Raw genomic sequence first — 19953 nt, forward strand, 5'->3', positions numbered from 1 at the left:
GGAGAAATAAAGTGGGAGAAACCCATTTATTTCTTACACTCAGTCATCCCATGTCTCTTGCAACCCGGCTGCAGAAGAGGACTCACCCAACCTCTCTGAACCATATATACCCTTGCCCACCCTTGTAATCACCTATTGATAATAGAAATGGACTACTTCTCTCCACCCCTTGGAGACACCTATTGATATGGAGATGCAGTAAGGCTAGGTGAGAGATTCTGGAAATATCACAATTTTACCCACAGCCCACCACACCAGAAATCTCACCTTACAATCTACTCATTCTCCATCTTTCCCAATGGACCCTGTGCGAGAAAACTGGAGCACTGTAACCAGACTAATAACATACAACAGCAACAGCAATAAAATCATGATAATCCTCAAGCCAGAGGATTCAGTTAAATTCACAGTCCTATGCAGATGAAGTTCATAGCTCGCCCATTCCACAGGCAGTCAGTAGCTGAACAAGCAGGGAGATCAGAACAATCATCACATGGCGCCTGCAGCGAGGTGGCAGGTCCAGGCCACAGGGACTGTAGAAGAAAATACCCTTAAGGGTGGTAAGATACATGTTTTAATGACACCAGCATAGGCAAATCTTGTCCACCAGGTAGAGAGTGGTCCTGTGATAGGACAGTGGCAGGAATGGGATCTCATCCTGGTCTAGCATACAAAACTTTCACCACCCTCCCTGAGGAAGTTATAGATAGGTCAAAATACAGGGCTACAGGAGGTGCGTGCACTGCCTGTAAAGATTTAAAAAAACTTCCTTGTAAGATGTTCTTAACAACTGGACATTTTGGGTACACAACCATGATATTTAGAGACCACTCTGGTGTTACTCCAGGAACACACAGGAGGCCAGCTTCCAAGCCTTTTTCCCAAGGTGCCAGAAGGGCCAGCAATCACTGATCCACGTGTTGAAATGTCCAAGGACACATCCACTCAACAGAGTCTCCAGGGTTTAATGCAGTTGGGACTGGCAGCAGGATGTTGCTCTGCTGGCCATATCCTGGCTTCAATAACTCCTCCTTGGTTTGCACATACAGTTGTATAGGAGAGGCAGCAATGTGTGTTAGCATGTCCATAGAGGTCAAGGCTCCTTTTCAGGGCTTCTCATTCAAACACCGAAGCACTGACCATAAGCGAACTGACCAAAGCTGTAGACTACTGGTGTCCTACGTCAGGCCAGATTTCAATAAACCACTGTACCTCTCTATCATGCCTGCCCTGGTAGGGTTACATGGTACATGAAACTCTGACTTTATTCCTAATTGCTGCACCCATTCTTGTAATGCATGTCCGGTAAAGTGGATGCACTGATCAATCTCAATAACCTGTGGCTGGCCATGGGCCGCAAAGACACACTCCAGACGCCTTTTCATTGTTTGCTGATCTGCACAACATGCAGGAAAAGCTATGAACAGGCCAGTATTGTGTCCACACAAGTCATGGCATACTGATATTCTTCTGATATGGGCAGAGGCTCAATAGAGTCTATCTGCCATCTGACAAGGGTTATTGGCTCCTTTACTATTGTCCCATGTTGATGCGGGACTCAGTGTAAGACCCTCTTAGAGCACAAAAGACACTCCTTTCAGGCTCTGCTGACTTCTTCAAAGGTCAACGGCAAGTCCCACTGATGGGCTACAGCCCATATTGCCTTCTGCCTTGCATGCAACAAGTACTGATGTAACCATTGGGCCACACCAGAGGCAGGCTTTCCTTCTAGCCAGTGCACCGGGGCCAGTATGTCTGCTTCATCATTCCCTGGGGATACAAAAGGCAGATGGCCAGTCACATGATACATGGTAACAGTTTTAGTCTGACCAGAGACCCATAGGTCTTGCCACAACTCTTGCCCCCAAAGGGGCTGGTGACCAACCATCCAGTTGGCATGATACCACGTTGGTAGCCCCGAAAAATGGCACAACTGTCAGTTTAGACAACTATAATGGAAGGCTTGGTGATCACGAGCCAAACTGCCCGCAACTCAGCCCCTTGGCTGCTCTTCCTCTCTCCATCCTCCATCCATATTGGCCAGTCCTAGGATGGAAAGCCACAGCCCTCCACCTTGGGGGCTGCCCATGACTGGAGCTGTCTGTGTACCAAGCATCTTCAGGTATAGGGGCTCTTCCCTCCTGATAAGGAGTCTCGGCTACCAATGGCTCAAAAGCAAGTTCTTTCTGCTTTCCACTGGTATAGGTCACTGGCCCCAATAAGCGCTAGAGTTCTCTACTTAAGGAGCTAGCAGAGAGGGCGCTACACAGCTGTAAAATGCGCCCCATTTGGCCAGTGTAGGCGTCTATGCCATACCGCTCCATGGCCTTTCGGTCCAGTCTGGCACCCATCCTGTGATGGGATAGGTGGTTATTACCTTGGTTAGAGCTGTTCCGGTGATGGGCTCCAAAGCCAGCAAGGCATGGTACACGGCAGCCAGTTGTTTCTCTATCAAGGTATACTGGACTTCTGCTCATTTCCATAGCTGTGACCAGAATCCACTAGGTTGGCATGCCTGTTCAAGCTGCTGCCAAAGACCCCATCCATAACCATCTTCCATTACATAAACATCTAGCTCACAGGGCCTTAATGAGTCCATTAAACTCAAGGCCTGTACAACCTTGACTGCTCACTTATCAGCAGTAAAAGCAGCTCCACGCTTCAGCCCAGTCCCACCTGAGGCCTTTTTGTACCAACTAGTATAGGAATTTCAGAATTTGTGCCAACTGAGGGATAAACACTCTCCAGTAGCCCAAAAGACCCAAAAACTCTTGAAAGACTGCCAGTGGTAGGGGTAGGAAAAGCCTGGACCTTGTCTATGACTTCCAGGACAACTTTAGTTTTACCCAATCAGACAACCCCCAAGAATTTTACAAACAAACCATGTCCCTGAACCTTGGTGCTTGTTCACAGCCCATCCTTTTTCCTATAGATGTTAAAGCAGTGCAGGAACTGCCCCTTCTAAATCTGCAAGAGAATCACATGAGCGTGGTATCATCAATGTAGTGATACAGCCGCACCATTTGCAGTTTCTTCCATGAGGCCAAGTCCTGGGCTACAAGTACATTGACAAATGGTGGGACAATGGAGGTATCCCTGTAGAAGGGCAGTGATGTCCAAGGTGATGTAGAAGGGAAGGGACCTTGATACCCCCCCAGATGTACCATGTGAAGGCAAACTGTTCCTGACTTTCCTGTGCTATGTCAATAGAGAAGAAAACATTAGCAATGTCCACAACATAATGATACATCCCTAGTTATGACTATGTCTATAAAGAGTGCTATAGAGGAGATTGGAGCCTGCATAGGGCGTGAAACTTTATTCAATTCCCTACAGTCCACAGTCATACACTAAAAGCCATCTGGCTTTTTCACTGGCCACACTGGGGAATTAAAAGGACTATGAGTGAACTTTATGATTCCCACCCTCTTCAATTCCTGTAGAGTTTTTCCAATTTCCTTGTGTCCCCCAGACAATTTATACTGCTTAGTATTTATCACCCACCGAAGTACAGAAAGAGCTACAGGCAGGTGCTTAGCATGTCCTCAGAACTGCCTTTACCACATATACCCTCAGTCTGAACTCACCTGCAGTGGTCTATAACCACAGGCCCTGCAGAATATCTATCCCCAAAATATATTCAAGGAAGGGGGAAATGTACACAGTATACTCCTTTGGGAGTAAACATCCTATCCCAATGGGATTTCGGCTTTCTTCATTCTAATTGCCTTACCCCCATAGCGATCTATCACAGTGGGGTCCCAGAAAAATGCTCAGGGTTGCCATAAATCAAAGAACATTCAGCTCCTGTGTTCACCAGTGCCAGGACATGTTGTACATTCACGGGGGAATCAATGAATTGCTAATTCTACATGTGGATCTTGATACCCCCCCAGATGAACCACGATGCCCAGTCATGATCCTATGGGGGTGAGGGCCCAGGGGGAGCCTGAGTACTGTCCCCAGGAAGTCTTGCAGGGACACAGGCCAAACATGGGGCTTTGACTCTGGCTTCCGTGTCCTGGACCTCAGCGGCTAGAACTGCTGCTCTGACTTTAATTGTTGCCACAGTTCTAACAAGTTTCTATTGGGCTGCCCAAAAGTTTTTCTTTCACGACTCTGGCCTTTATCAAATCAACCTACATCTTGGTCCTGGAGACCTTCCTGGAGCCCTTTGCACCTCAATCCTTTCAGTTGTAGCCCATACTTTCTTCTATGGTCTTGTTTCAACCTCCCCCAGATCTACCAAAGTATGAGTAGTCTCACTCATGGGTTACCCTATGTGGGGGGCAAGAATAGTCACTAGGGACCCAAGTAGATGGGGGAGCTGTATTGAGTACCAGATTTCTCATTCCTACAGTGACAACTCCTTATCAGGGCCCTAGGGGGGTGGAGTCCATATTATAAATGATATTTTTCATGCCCAGCTCCTGAAACACCAGCTGAAGCTCTGCATATGTAGTGGGTATGTATAGTAAATCACCCTGATTAGGCCAAACTACCATGATGGCTGCTGTCAGCTAATCCAGGAGCACCTGATTACCTGACATGTGATGGGCACTTTGCAACCACTGCCAGGGAACCATCAGGGAAGCCAGTCTACCCATTTCAGAACCCAACATAACAATGTTTTCCACCCCCATATCCCAGAGACACAAAAGCCATGTATGCAGAGATTCTGATGACTTCTGTTGATATCAAACGCTCATGTCCACCAGCTCATCCTGGGTATAGGTGCTGAGCATGGAGTGCTCCACAACCTAGGGTGGGGGAGGCTCCTCCCCCTGAGGAACCTGCAGTTGTTGTGTTATTTTCTTAATTATAATGGGGCGGGACTCTAATACAGGAGAGGCTGGTGCTCAGCAACAGATCGGTCCTCGGCCCCACCCCCTCATCCTCTTCAACACCTCCTCTACCATCTCCCGGACTGAAGGCACCAATCTTCCCTCCCCCTCCCTCACATGCCTCCTGCAATGTGTCTTCTCCTGCAGCCTCCTCCCTTGCTGTTGCTAAGGAATCCTCGAGGAGCACAACCCATCTTCTCAATAACTTCTCAATAACTGTCTTTCTTTCTCAGGGGCATCCCACAGGTCATCGGCCAGCCCCCACCAAGCAATGCTGAAGTGTGTCTCACTCCTACCAAAGTCTCTCTCTCTCCTCAATAACACTTATCACTACCTTCAGGAAGAGATCCTGTAATCCCAGCTTCTATACGGCCACTCAGGGCCTCTAATCAATCTTCTATCTGACGGAGGGCTAATTCTGCACCTTCCAGTGTCTCCACCCTTACCCAGTTCTGGGGAAGACCCTACCTACTTAGGAGGTGCTTTACCCTAGACCAATTCTCCCCTAGGGGCTCCCCAATTGGAAGCCCCACAGATAGGGGCTACAGGGTGAAGCTGCACCCTCTACTGCTACAGCCACTGTGACCTTCCCACCATCCACGGGGGGGAGGTTCGGGGCATCTCCCCACCATCTCAAGGGGCAGCCTACCCAAGGGTCACACCCAGGTAGATGGACTTTGGGTTCAGAGATCCGGCCAACTATGCAACTATTCAATACCTTTGAAATTGAAACCAGTTAAAGAGAGAAATAAAGTGGGAGAAACCCATTTATTTCTTACAAGCAGTCGTCCTGCATCTCTTGCGATCAGACTACAGAAGAAGAGGCCAACTGAACTTTTGTGGTCCATGTATGCCTTCACTTGCCCTTGTAATAACCTACTGATATGGAGATGGACTACTTCTCTCCACCGCTTGGAAATACCTATTGATACACTAAGGTCAGGTGAGAGATTCTGGGAATAGCGCAATTTTACCCACACCAGATATACTGGTCTTCATCCACAGTTCCTGAAAACACTGCCAAGTCTTAAACATGAAGCGGGTGTTTTTCATATTAATGAGAGACTTCTGGACCCCTCCCCGACCCAAGGGTGAGGGCTGGAGGTTGGTGAATAATTTAGACAATCATGATTATGCAATGAAGCCCTCACAAAACTCATGAGAAGAGCTCTCTTCCTTTGCACTCTGCTCGGTTGGATCCTGTTTCTAGGTTGGAGAGTTTCTGTGCTTGGGGAACCAGAACACCTTCACCTGCCACAGAGCCAGGCCCAAAGCTCTACAAGTAGAAGCCCTTTTATTTGCGACCTTGCCCTATGTCTCTCTTCATCTGGCTGTTAGCTTGTATCCTTTAGTAAACTGGTAAACATAAGTGTTTTTCTGAGTTCTGTGAGCCACTCTGGCAAATTAATTGAACCTAAGGGGGAGGTTGTGGGAACCTCCAATCTGTAGCCAGTAGGTCAGAAGCCCCACAAGGAACTTAATGGGGCTTGCAAGCAGCATCTGGAGTTGGGGGGGAGGGCAGTCTTGTAGGACAGAACCCTTAACCTGGGACTCTACTGCTGTCTCTGGACAGATAGGATCAGAACTGAGTTGAGTTCTCCAACACCCTGCTGGTGTTTGAGAATTGCCTCGTGTAAGTATGTGCAGAAAGACCTCCTCCAGCATATTTACACACATTGAATTGGGCCCGGGTGTTCGAATGAATTTATACTACTATTACTGCTGTGTATAACACTGTTATTGTTATACACACATGTAGGGAAAAAATACACCACTCCATTTGGTGTTGGACAAATCAGAATCGCAAAAATGAAAGGGGAATTGCATACTATGTGGAAGTACAAGAAAAGGGAACAGCCATATGGGACGAAATGTCAAAGGAACCTAGTTCATTAAAAGGATACATTAAAAGAATTATAGCTGCATGTAACAACAGAGACAATCTTAGTAGTACTGAGTGAAAGAAGCTAACCACAGAAAAACATATGTAAAATAATGCTATTGATATAAAGTTCAAAAATTAAACTAAGTAATGTATTATATACATATGCATGGATGTGGAGGATGTGAAGAAAGTTAAACTATCAGGTTTTGCTGGTGGAAAGGTAAAATGATGCAGTGGCTCTGGAAAACAGTATGGTGGTTCTTAAAACTTTTTAAGTAGAACTACAGTATGATCTAGCAATACCACCTCTAGGTACACACCCAAATAAACTAAAAGCAGATGGTACCTAAAGAGATACTTGCACACCCATATTCATTGTAGCATCATTCACAATGGCTGAAAGGTAGAAGCAATTCAAGTGACTGCTTGATGGATAAGTGAATAAACAAAATGTAGTATATGCACACAATGAAATATTATTTAGCCTTAAAAAGGAAAGAAATGCTGAGGATTAAAAATGGCGGTATGAGATATTAGAGAAACCTCATTCCAAAACCACATACAGTTTGAAAATATAGCAAATACAACTGATCATGAAAGACCAACAGGAAAGAAAGCTGTGGCAGAGTGCCTACACCTGGGGAAGAGAGCAGACCTCATGGAAAAGGGAAAAGTACTAAACTGGTGCTCCGGCAGGACCCAAGCCCTTCCCCAACCCCAGCTCACCAGTGGGAAGAAGAGAAAGGAGTAGCGAGCAGGTGAAGGCCAGGACTGCTGAAAACCCAGCCCTGGAGATCTGCTCTGGGAGCACAAACCTACACTACATGGCATTCTGGAGATTAGTGAGGTTGGAAAACTACGAAAGGTAGAAAACTTGGAGAGACTGGGATTCTAGCCACTTGTGGAGAATAAGTACAGGCAACTGACCACTCTAGGACAAAAGAAAGGCCACTCCGAGAGACTTCCTAACAGCAAGAGGGCTGCAAAAGGGGCAAGGACTGCACAGAGCTTGCTGCTCAGGAGAAAGCACAGGTGGACAAAATTGTTCTGCCGCACTCAGCCCAGTAGGTTGGGAACTTTCAGGAGTTTCAGGCGCTCCATCACCAACTGGAAACACAGCTACGAGGCCCCCAATGGCAACACGCACCCTACTGCTCCTTCCTCCCGGATGGCACCAGCACATAAACTGGCTGTCCCCATCATTGCGCTAGGCAAGCCAGAAGGAGGCAACACCTACAGCACATACAAGTGCATAGAACAGAAGCTCGTCCCTGTGCACTTGGTCCAGTGGCCCTAGCAGTGGAAGCAGGCACTGCAGCTGGGAAGCAGGAAAGAGCTCATTCTGATAGCCAACAGTGGCATTCACCTGCGACCCCCATAATGGCTCCAGAGGCTAGGTAGGACCAGGCAGAAGAGTTGCTGGGCAATATAGGGAACCACCTACAAATACGAAATGTCAAAGAAACCTAGTTCAACCCCAAATCCCACAACACAAGAAAGAGGGCAAAGTGAAACTGAAATCACCAATATTATCAATAAAGATTTCAAAATAAAAATCATAAACATGCTAAAGGAGCTACAGAAAAATATTCAAGACCTCAGGGAGAAAGTCAAGAATGAGATACAAACATTGAATAATACAGTATCTGAAATGAACATACAATGAAGAGATTTACAAGCAGATTAGGTGAAGTAGAGGAGATGGTAAATGAAACAGAAATTAGAGAACAGGAATTAAAAGAAGCTGAGGCACAGAGAGAGAAATGGATCACTGGAATGAAAGAATATTGACAGAACTGTGTGACCAATACAAACGCAACAATATTCGCATATAGGGAATTCAGAAGAAGAGACAGAAAAAGGGATAGAAAGTGTCTTTGAGGAAGCAATTGCTGAAAACTCTCCCAATCAGGGGAAGGAGATAGTTTCTCAGGCCATGGAGGTGCACAGATCTCCCAAGACAAGAGACCCAAGGAAGACAACACCAAGACATAATAATTAAAATGGCAAAGATCAAGGATAAAGACAGAGTATTAGAAGCAGCCAGAGAGAGAAAAAAGATCACCTACAAAGAAAAACCCATAAGGCTATCATCAGACTTCTCAGCAGAAACCTTACAGGCCAGAAGGGAGTGGCAGGATATATTAAATGCAAAGAAGCAGAAGGGCCTAGAACCAAGGATACTCTACCTGGCAAGATTATCATTTAAATTTGAAGGAGGGATTAAACAATTTTCAGGTAAGCAAAAACTGAGAGAATTGACCTCCCACAAACCACCTCTACAGTGTATTTTGGAAGGACTGCTATAGATGGAAGTGTTCCTAAGGCTAAATAGCTGTCACAAGAGGAAATAAAACCACAGTAAGGAAAGTAGAACAACTAATTACTAAGTGGATGCAAAATCAAATCAACTACTCCCAAAGTCAATCAAAGGATAGACGAAGAATACAGAATATGATACCTAATATATAACAAATGGAGGAGGAAGAAAAAGGAGGAAAAAAAATCTTTAGATTGTGTTTGTAATTGCATACTATGTGAGTTAAATTAGACTGTTAGATAGTAAGAAAGTACCATTGAACCTATGGTAACCACGAATCTAAAGGCTGCAATGGCAATAAGCACATATCTATTGATAATCACCCTAAATGTAAATGATCTGAATGCACCAATCAAAAGACACAATTAATGAATGGATAAAAAAACAAGACCCGCCTATAGGCTGCCTACAAGAGACTCACCTCAAACTCAAAGACATACACAGACTAAAGGTGAAGGGATGGGAAAAGATATTACATGCAACTAAAAGGGAGAAAAAAGCAGGAGTTGCAGTACTTGTCTAGACAAAATAGATTACAAAAAAGAGAAAGTAACAAGAGACAAAGAAGAACATTACATAATGATAAAGGCATCAGTCCAAAAAGAGAATATAACTATTATAAATATCTATGCACCCAACACAGGATCACCTACATATGTGAAACAAATACTAACAGAATTAAAAGTGGAAACAGACCGCAACACAATCATTTTAGGAGACTTTAACACCCCATTCACACCAATAGGCAGAACAGCCAGACAGAAAATAAGTAAGGAAGCAAAGGCACTGAACAATACATTAGAACAGATGGACCTAACAGATATATACAGAACATTCCACCCAAAAGCAGCAGGGTACACATTCTTCTCAAGTGTACTTGGAACATTTTCTAGAATAGATAACATACTAGGCCACAAAAAGAGCCTCAATAAATTTAAAAAGACTGAAATTGTACCAACCAGCTTCTCAGACCATAAAGGTATGAAACTAGGAATAAATTACACAAAGAAAGCAAAAAAGCCCACAAACACATGGAGGCTTAACAACATGCTCCTAAATAATCAATGGATCGGTGATCAAATTAAAAGAAAGATCAAGCAATACATGCAGACAAATGAAAACAAAAACTCAACAGCCCAAAACCTGTGGGATTCAGCGAAGGCAATTCTGAGAGGAAAGTACACAGCAGGTCATGGAAGCAACCAAAGTGCCCATCCGTAGATGAATGGACAAAGAAGATGTGGTACATAGACACAATGGGATATTATTAAGCCATAAAAAGAAAACAAATTCTGCCATTTGCAACAATATGGAAGGATCTAGAGGGTACTATGCTCAGTGAAATAAGCCAGGAGGAGAAAGACAAATACCAAATGATTTCACTCATTTGTGGAGTATAAAAAGAAAGCAAAACAGAAGGAACAAAATAGCAGTAGACTCACAGACACTGAGAAAGGACTAGTGGTTATGAAAGGGGAGGGGTTGGGGAGCGTGGGTGGGGAGGGGGTGGGGAGGAAGAGGGGGAGTAAGTGGCACTATAATTCGCATTCAGAATATAGGTAGGTCAGGTGACAGGGATGGAAGTACAGCATAGAGAAGACAACTGCTGACTCTGTAATGTCTCACTATATTGTCAGCGCAATGGAGGGTTTAGGACTTGATAATATGGGTGAATGTTGAAACCACTGCATTGTTTATGTGAAACCATCATAAGATTGCATATCAATGATAATTTATGTCAGACAAAATACATTTCAAAACAGAGAAAGTAACAAGAGACAAAGAAGGACATTACATGATAAAGGCATCAATCCAACAAGAGGATATAACCATTATAAATATCTATGCACTCAACACAGGAGCACCTAAATATATGAAACAAATACTAACAGAATTAAAAGGGGAAACAGACCACAACACAATCAATTTAAAACAGACTGCAACACAATTTTAAAAAATTTATCAACTATTACATTTTGATAAAGTCAAAATGATTAACAGATGCTGTCTCCCTTTTCTTTCTTGATTGGTTATCTCTAATTAGCTGAGGCTGGACCCTGTTAATATATGAGAAGTATCAGTCCATATTGTCAGATAACTATTATACATATGACTAAGCATCCACAGCACTGTCCTAAGGAGGACAAACCCATCCACTCTGAACACCTGTTCTGCTTACCTGAGGGAAGGGAATTTGTACTATATTTGTACATAACTGGTTCCTCTAAGGAGTAACAAATTTTTGAAGCTGCTGAATAGGCAACTTCTGGATGAGGAAAATATTCCTATATATAATATTTTATAAGGTAGAATAAAATCACTGTAATAGAAATTCAGACAAATTAATCTAGTCAGGGGTTACTGAAAAATAACCAAGGACTTGACCTAAAACTGGAAAGATTATAATCTGGACTAGGGAAAGAAAAAAGTAAGAACAGTGATTTGTAGGAGAAATAAACAAGAGAAAGACAGATTAACATGGGGCCAGATTATAAAGCAGTTTAAGGATTCTTAATTTGAAATACAGAGACATGGAGACTATTGCACCACTGTAACAAGGTTAACCTGGTGTTGACAAATATAATGGAATGGTAAAAATACTGTAGATGAGGCAACAAATCAGACATGTGGAAGTAAGCACCATGAGCTTGAGTAGGGGTAGAGGAAGTAAACAGGAAAGAATAAATCTAATACACAGTCCCATAACAGTTCCATCATAACTTGCTGGTTTAATACGAAGAATTACTGTAAGGATACAACCGTCTCTCCCTGTACAAGCACAGATACTCCTCCTAAATTAAAATCATCATACAATCCTGAGACATATTTTACTTTTAAAAAGGGGATAAAGAGTTGGTTAAGAGACAGAAATGACTACCAAGTTTTAAGCACAGAAGTAATGGGGAACAATTAACATTAACAGAGAAGAATTGAAGAAAAACATGCTTAAGCAAGGTTAAAGGTGATTAATTTGCTTTTTGTATTTCAACACTAAGCTAAAGACTTTTTCAAATGAATAATATAAATGACAGTAAGCCATTGAATATTTAAATTTAAGCATATGTATACAATGTATATTTAATATGACCTTAGTGATATCAAAGATAAAAACATACACATAGAAATATTATCAGTAGGGATTTCTTAAAATACTTGTTTATTTTTCAGAAGACAAAAATTGTTGGTTGAAAAATAGTGAGACTGTACCAAGAGTGTTTATAATTTTCACAGAATATTTTTAAAGAATGCATATAAACTTACTCTGTCTTGGTGTGGAACAATGCTCTTTGAGTTTTCTGCTCTTTGTTTCTCTTTGTCAATTCTCCAAGTACTAGAGGAAAACACCCCATCTACATGCCTTCTACTACCTCTAGTACCTAAAGAATTACCTGAAAAATTAGAAAAAAAATTTATGGTGCAATGTCAGTTTCAGTATATTATAACTGCTTCTTGCCATTCAAATTATTTTATGTAAACTTAATACTTAGCATTCATCTGACAAATATAGCAATTTGCATACTAGAGAAAATAAACACCAGTAAGAGGCAAAGTAAAGGAGACAAACTGCTAACATACAGGGAATTCATTTCTAAATCTCAAATGTATGAATAGAACACCATCATATGTAATACACAATGCAAGAAATATAAGGTACAGTATTTTTAACAACACCAATGTACTCAGACATTATTAAAAGCTCTTTTGCAAAGTTCTAGATTGTCTAGAGATTTTAGAGAGGATAGAAGGGGTAATGATGCTAAATCATACTAAAGAAATTATTTTTTTGTTTTAAAAAAGCAATTCAAACAGAACTGAAACAAAAGAGTCATTTTTCAATACTTACTGGTCCCAGGTAGACAAACAACACGGCCTTCCTCAGACTCTTTGTGGCTCATTTCAGAACTTCCCAAAGACTGTGAGCCATTGGAAATCAGAGAACTACTATCCTCTGATTGAAATTTACAGCTTAAAATACTGTTCTCATTTGCCTGTTGAAAGAATTATTCGCTTTATTATTTTTTAAATTAAAAACAAACATTTTTAGTAGGGAAACATGGGGAGCAGAAAATGTCTTTTTCACAGAAGGATGCCAGGTAATTAATATAGGAGGAATTGGAAAAAATCACCATTGTAACCACCAATGTAATAATTGTTTCTGGGAGGCCTCAGCAATGATACTAAAACCAGTTTGTAAAAGGTCAGGGAACAGGATGTTCAGCCCACAGATTACTTATTGACAGCAAAGGGAGAAAGAAGGCACCTTCACAAGGAGACGCCTTGCTGATACCACATTAACCAAGATTATCAAACGCAGAAATACCAACAGGACAGACACGTATGTCCACTGACATGATGCAATGGGAAGTATACAACTTTCAATGGAAAGTATTCACCTATGTTTAATCTTAATTTACTTAATGAGAAAGAGATTCTGAATTCTCACCCAGAAGTTTAATCTAACCAGAAAGGAAAAAGTAATCAGAGATATCTAGTTTATGGATCATTTTACAAAACGGGCCTAGATTTTATAAAGCCTAATGACATGAAAGAACTACTCCAAATTGAAAGAAAATAAAGACACATGACAATCAAATGCAAGTGTTATCCTTGATTAAACTCTGGATCAAAAACAATAAAAATAAAGGACATTTTGGAGACAACTGGATAAATGTAAATATGGACTGTATAGTGATTTAAATTACTATACCAAAGTTAGCTAATAGAACTGTGATTATATAGGAAAATGTCCTTATTCTCAGTAGATAAATGCTGAAATACTGGGGTGAAATGTCTCTATGACTTACTTTCAAATGATTCAGGAAAAATGTACTTATGGAGGAACAAAGAAAATGCAAAGACCGCAAAATGTTAACAACTGGTTAATCTGAATGAGGGATATATAGATGTTCATGCTATTGTTCTTTAATTTTTCTGTAGGTGACAGAAAGGTAAGAAGCAGGAAAAGACAGGAAAGGTATTTCTCATCCGCTTGTATCTGGAAAAAAGAGAGTTCAAAGAAAACCAAAAACTAAATTTATGCCAATATCCAATGAGACTAGCAATAATTTTCTAATGTCAAATTTCTTTCAATAAAGATCGGAACACACCTGACAAGGATCATTTGTAGGTAACTTAAATTCTTTTTCTGGATGTTCCTGTCCTTCTACGTCTTCATATATCATTCCTGGAATAGCCAGTTGCTCAAAATAAGCCTCTAAATGATCATCATAAAACTCATCATCATCGATATCATCATCTAATGGTAAAATGGGGAAAAAATAGGACAGGTTTTATGTAGTTACCAAACTATAAACAATTTTTAATCAAAAAGGCTGATAAAACATATGGGTCAATGATCTATATGATTTTAACATTTGATGTGAGAAAACTATTATAATTTCAGTCTATAAAATCACTATGAACATTTTAATACAAACTGAGTATTTAACCTTTGTCAGCACAAAAAACAAATCCTAGCGTGTATCAAAAGTTAGAATATAATAAATGTGAATCTGAGAGCAGTGGGAAAAGGGCAGATTATTCAGAAAATGGTGTGGCAAATCAGTAACTATTAAAAAAGTTTAGATTAGCCTATCATAGGAAAAGTAAAAATAAATTCTAGGTAAATTAATGGTTAAGTATAAAAACGAAACATTAAACAAATATATGAGCTTGAGGAAGAAGGAATTAAGGAAAAAATAAACAACAAATTGAACACTGATATGTTTCAAAAATACTCAGCTTCCATCAAAACCAAAAAGTTGCAAATAAACAAATAAAGAAACACTAGCAGTGGTTTTCAATGTTCTAACACTCAGCCTGGCAAGGGCAAGCTAAAACTAATGGTATTGTTAACTTGCTACCGCCTTTCTAAAGGATAGTCTTACAATCAATAGGAGCCTTAAACATGCTCATAGCCTTTGACTTAAGCTATTTGGCCTTGAAGAATCTAGCCTACTAAAACAAAGATCTCTACAAATTCAGGTCAACAATTCCCTATCTACAATTCAATAATCCAAAAATATCTAAATACTTTGGCAGCAAAATCTGCCCTGAATTTGTAGTTTCTATTTATCCCACTCAGCTCATCAGGTCTTCAAAGCCATGCACTTGGTCCCTGCCTACTTTTCTGGATTTACTCCCCTATTCAGCCTCCTACAGGTGCGGTAAACCTGCCACACAAAACCACTGGCAATAGCCCCAAAACAGTCTGTATGCCCCTATTTTAGGGCCTTTACTGAAGCTGTTCCCCCCTTCCTGAAATGTACTTCTCTTCCCATATCTGTTAAGAGCTACCATAGGGCCTTTTCAAGAAGGAGGAAAAGTCGCATCCTCTTTCAATAAAGCGTCAGATATCTTCCTCAATCAAAATTAACTTGTCCCCCTCCTATGATTCCTGCACAATTTGTACTACTGAGATAGGCTTAATATAGTTGGAGTTCGGCTGTATGTTGCTTTTCTCACTTGGCAGGTCTTTTAGAGAGCAGAGGCTAAATATTTCATTGCAACCCCTATTTCTTAACACAATGCGTTACACTGAGTGGCACCTAAGGTGACTCCTTTGTACCTTGATGATATTAAACTGAGGGATGAACATAAATCATATCTGGACTGACAAACTGAAACAAGTTTTAGAAATCCAATCGCTTAACAGAGGGGCCATTTGAGTGCTGCTGAGTAGGAGGTAAAGGAGGAGGAAAAAAAAAAAAAAAAAAAAAACACCCAAAAAGCTGGTGTATCAACCATTGCAACAGAGGAGTAGAAAGATGCAGAGCAGCAAGGTAAGGACCAGGAAAACATGAGGTACTTTACATACCAGAAGAGTCTTCCAAGCTCGTCAGTGACATAAGTTTCTCATTTTCTAATAAACTAGTATGGCTTAAGTCATCGTTTGGATTCTTATCTTCAAAATGTTTTACAGCATCAGGAATGACAATCTGTATGAAATAAAATGAGAGAAAGAGGAACACACTCACTGCTTTGAAGACCATAAAACAAGGCTGAAAAAAGGACCGCCGTGCTCGATATTCACAATTTAGGCAAAGAAGGGCTAGTTGTTTGATATGTATTAACTTCATTCTTGCTCCCATGCCACCTCCCTCCCTAGACCCACCCAATAAGACATCCTTAAAATTTAAGGTCTCAAATTACATGAACATACTCAGAGGATCTAGTAATATAGTGAGTATACTAATACACAAATAAATTTGAGCCCAGACACAAATTCAGTTGTGTATTAGGACACTCAAGGCTCAGAATAAAATGAAACATTCCCTTCTAAGTGTGGGCTTTATTTCATAATCATATTAAGTATTTATCAGATAGTACCTAAGAATTAGATTTCAAAAAGCATACTAATTTTTAAGTTAAAAACATGGGCTCTCAATGCAGTTACACTTACAGAGGATGGTGCTGTATTATGCTCACAAAAATTGAAGCCTTTGGGGCACCATGGGCTACTACTGTTGTAGGATATAAGCTCTTATTTTTTGAAAATTTTAATTAAAAATTAGGGAAAAATCTGTGTGAGAAAGAATATGTAAAACATCTCTCTGCCTTTTTAGTCACATGTGCTATTGGAAACTGCACGCACTCTGCCATGCTTGGTGCCATACATGGGCCAATGAAACTAAGGACCTTGGAAAACGTCTCTACTGTGATTAAGTAGTGTAACCCATACTGTTTAGACAATGAGACCTACAAAAACATGCCTCCTTCACTGCCTTGGCTTTCAGGACAGTCAAAGGTGGGTCCACAGTCAAATGCAGCCTTGGCACCCCCTCCCACTGAGTCAAGGTTTTCTAATGGATTTATTTCTCTCCTGCCCCCACTTTATCTCCTTCTTATCAGGTACCTCATGTTTGTACACTTGCTTTGCTGCTTTCAAGTTTTACAGTTCCTCTCTTTTATTATCAATGATTTCTAATTCTTTTAGGAAACCAATTTTTCAACCATCCTAAGAAAATTAATTATCTACCATGGGAAATGTTATGTTCTCTCTCTTTAAAAACCATTTTTTTCTAAATGTTCAAGAAATCATGCTTTCTGACTTATACTTGAGGTAAGCATCCCTTACACTTGAAGGTTATGAATGGTTTCATCATGCTTATAGAGAAGTTGATAAACATTTTCTGTAAATGGCCAGATAGTAAATATTTCAGGTTTTGCTAGCTATATAGTCTCTGTCACAACTTCTCAATTTAGCTGTTGTAGCACAAAAGTAGCCATAAACAATACAGACACAGGCACGGCTGTGTTCCAGTAAAACTTTACAAACACAGGCAGCAGACTGGATATGGACAATGAGCTACAGTTTGCCAACCCCAGCCTAAGGAAATAAATCTTTAGGCCCTTTCATAATCACTTTACAAAAATATTCTTAAAAATTATTATGGAAGAAAAAAAAATTACATTCCCCTTTTATAATTATTAGGAGTTTATATTTTATAACCAACTCAAAAACACAAGACTAGAGGTCTGCAATCCCAGTTCACTGTTCATGTCTATTTGCTCAGCACCCCTGCCTTTGAGGAGCCCATCTCTTTTTACTTCATGTGGTCCGAGTGGAGTTCAGTCACATTCCTCTACTGAGGCATATCTGTACACAAATGCACATGTATGTGTGTATACACACACTTAGAAGTATACATAAGGTCCAGGATCATAATCAGTGTTTTATCCCAATGCATACCTGGACACAGTGACTTACTCAGAGCAGGACATAAGACCCAAGTGAGTTCATTAGAGTTGTCTTTTTTTAAAAAAATTAATTTACCATCAAAGAAAGATCATGCTTTTTTTTTTATTACAAATGTTAAACAAGTGTAAGCTTGGATTGCCTACAAATGAAAATAGCCTCCCTGTTATTCAACAAATTATTGAGTGCCAACTATGTTCCAAGCACTCAGGATACAATAAAAACAAAGAGAAACCCTTTCCTTCATGGAGCCAACATTCTAGAGACTGCCAGCACACAGTGAGGTGGAGACAGTCCTGATGGTCCTGGAGCACACAGCCCCTGGACCAGCCCTATTCTCAAATTCCTACTCCCTTGAAGCAGTAAGACTTCTGCTATTTACAAATAACTTCTAATATTAGTGTTACTTTCCACTTAAATTAATGAAATAGGAATTTTCATCACCTAATAACACTCTAGAAATTGACATGTAAAAGATTACCTTGTTCTTATTATTCATCAATGATGGTAAACAAAAATCAATAGGTGAGTCTGTTTAAAACAAAAACACAAACTGAGAGACAGTTATTTTATCAACTAAATACCTAAAGCACTTAAAAATAGCAAATTAACGAATGTTAGAAATTCCTAATTAATGAATTAAACATTTTCCCTTTAAATGGAATAAGGCATTTTAAAATGATCATATAAAAACCTATAATAAGTCAGTTAAATTAAAAAAACGTTAGGATGTGAAGTGTGAAAAACTATACACATGCCAACAAAATATGAATATGAATCTGATCAAGCCTTTAAAGCTAACTTCTGCTTTATAGAGGGCATGGGGAAGAGAGAACAAGAAAAATGACACCATGAGTAAGCAGACAGACAAATCCAAATAGTGGGACAATCTACAGGGTGACTGATTTAGCTTTTCTCAGTAAGATACTGACTTCAAAGACACAAGAAATATACTGTATCATAACATAACCTTCCCTGGACCCCAATTCAAGCAAACTAAATTGAATATTAATTAGAGTGCTTTATATTAATGAAAGAGTTGTTAAGTTTGTTCGCAGTGTTAAAAGCACTGTTGTCATTAAGAAAGTGTCCCTATTTTTAGAGATGCATACTAAAATACGTAGTTTAAAATGATACTGGAATTTTAAAATATCAGAAAAAAAAGTAACAAAAATATAAATAAAGAGATGAAGAAAATACAACAAAATCTTATTCTAACTGAAACTGTGGGATAGATACATGGGGAGGTTTTTTTTAACTGATATAAAATTTACATACCATTAAATCAAGCTTTTAAAGTGTACAATTCAGTGGTTGTACAACCATTATCACTCTTTAATTCCACAATACTTTCATCATTCCAGAAACACTGTACCCATTAGCAGTCATTCCCCATTCTCCCCTTTCCCACGTCCTATAGCAGACACTAATCTACTTCTGTCTTTATGGATTTGCCTATTCTGTATCTATAGATTTACCTATAGATAACTGTAAATCAGATAGATGTGGCCTTTAGTGTCTGTCTGCTGCTTTTATTTAGCACAGCGTTTTTAAGGTACAGATCAATACTCCACTCTTTTTTTTTGGCTGAATAGTAGTACGGCCAATTGTATAGCCATACTACATTTTGTTTATCCAATCATCAGTTGATGCAGATTTCAGTTGTTTCTACTTTTTGGCTATTGTGACTAATGGTATAGACATTCATGTGCAAGTTGTTGTGTGAACACATGATTTCACTTCTCTTGGGTATACACCTAGAACTGAAATTGCTGGGTCATATGGTAACTGTTTGACATTCTGAAGACCAAACTGTTTTCCACCGCAGCTGCACCATTTTACATCCCCACCAGCAATGAATGAGGGTTTCAATTTCTCCACATCCTCATCAACACTTGCTATTTTTCACCTTTTGATTATAGCTATTCTAGAAGGTGTGAAGTGGCATCTCTTGGTTTTGATTTGCATTTCTCTGATGATTGAAGATGTTAAGCATCTTTTCATGTGTTTATTGTCCATTTGTAGAACTTCTTTAGAGAAATGTCTTGAAATCCTTTGTCCATTTACATTACTGGATTGTCTTTTTAAGTTTTAAGACTTCTTTATACATTCTGGATGCTAGTTCCTTATCATATATATGATTTGCAAATATTTTCTCCCATCTTTAGGTTGCCTTTTCACTGACTTGACAGAGTCTTTGAAGCAC

General features: G+C 40.1%; 1 protein-coding gene across 6 annotated transcripts in view; it reads right to left on the reverse strand.

Moving 5' to 3' along the window:
- CEP192 (centrosomal protein 192) overlaps positions 1–19953 on the reverse strand; it is a 178204-nt gene that overhangs the window by 142574 nt on the left and 15677 nt on the right. For all 6 annotated transcript variants that reach the window (XR_005027146.2, XR_008998291.1, XM_036897239.2 and 3 more), the window contains exons 5-9: positions 18229–18278; positions 15867–15987; positions 14158–14306; positions 12894–13038; positions 12311–12438 (exon numbers count right to left, since the gene is read on the reverse strand). Coding sequence is in view for 4 of the 6 variants with exons in the window: in XM_036897239.2 (XP_036753134.2) it covers positions 12311–12438; positions 12894–13038; positions 14158–14306; positions 15867–15987; positions 18229–18278 (593 nt within the window). In the remaining 2 variants the exon portion in view is untranslated. The remainder of the gene's footprint in view (positions 1–12310; positions 12439–12893; positions 13039–14157; positions 14307–15866; positions 15988–18228; positions 18279–19953) is intronic.

This window comes from Manis pentadactyla, chromosome 6, assembly GCF_030020395.1.
Source record: "Manis pentadactyla isolate mManPen7 chromosome 6, mManPen7.hap1, whole genome shotgun sequence".
NCBI classification, from domain to species: Eukaryota; Metazoa; Chordata; class Mammalia; order Pholidota; family Manidae; genus Manis; species Manis pentadactyla.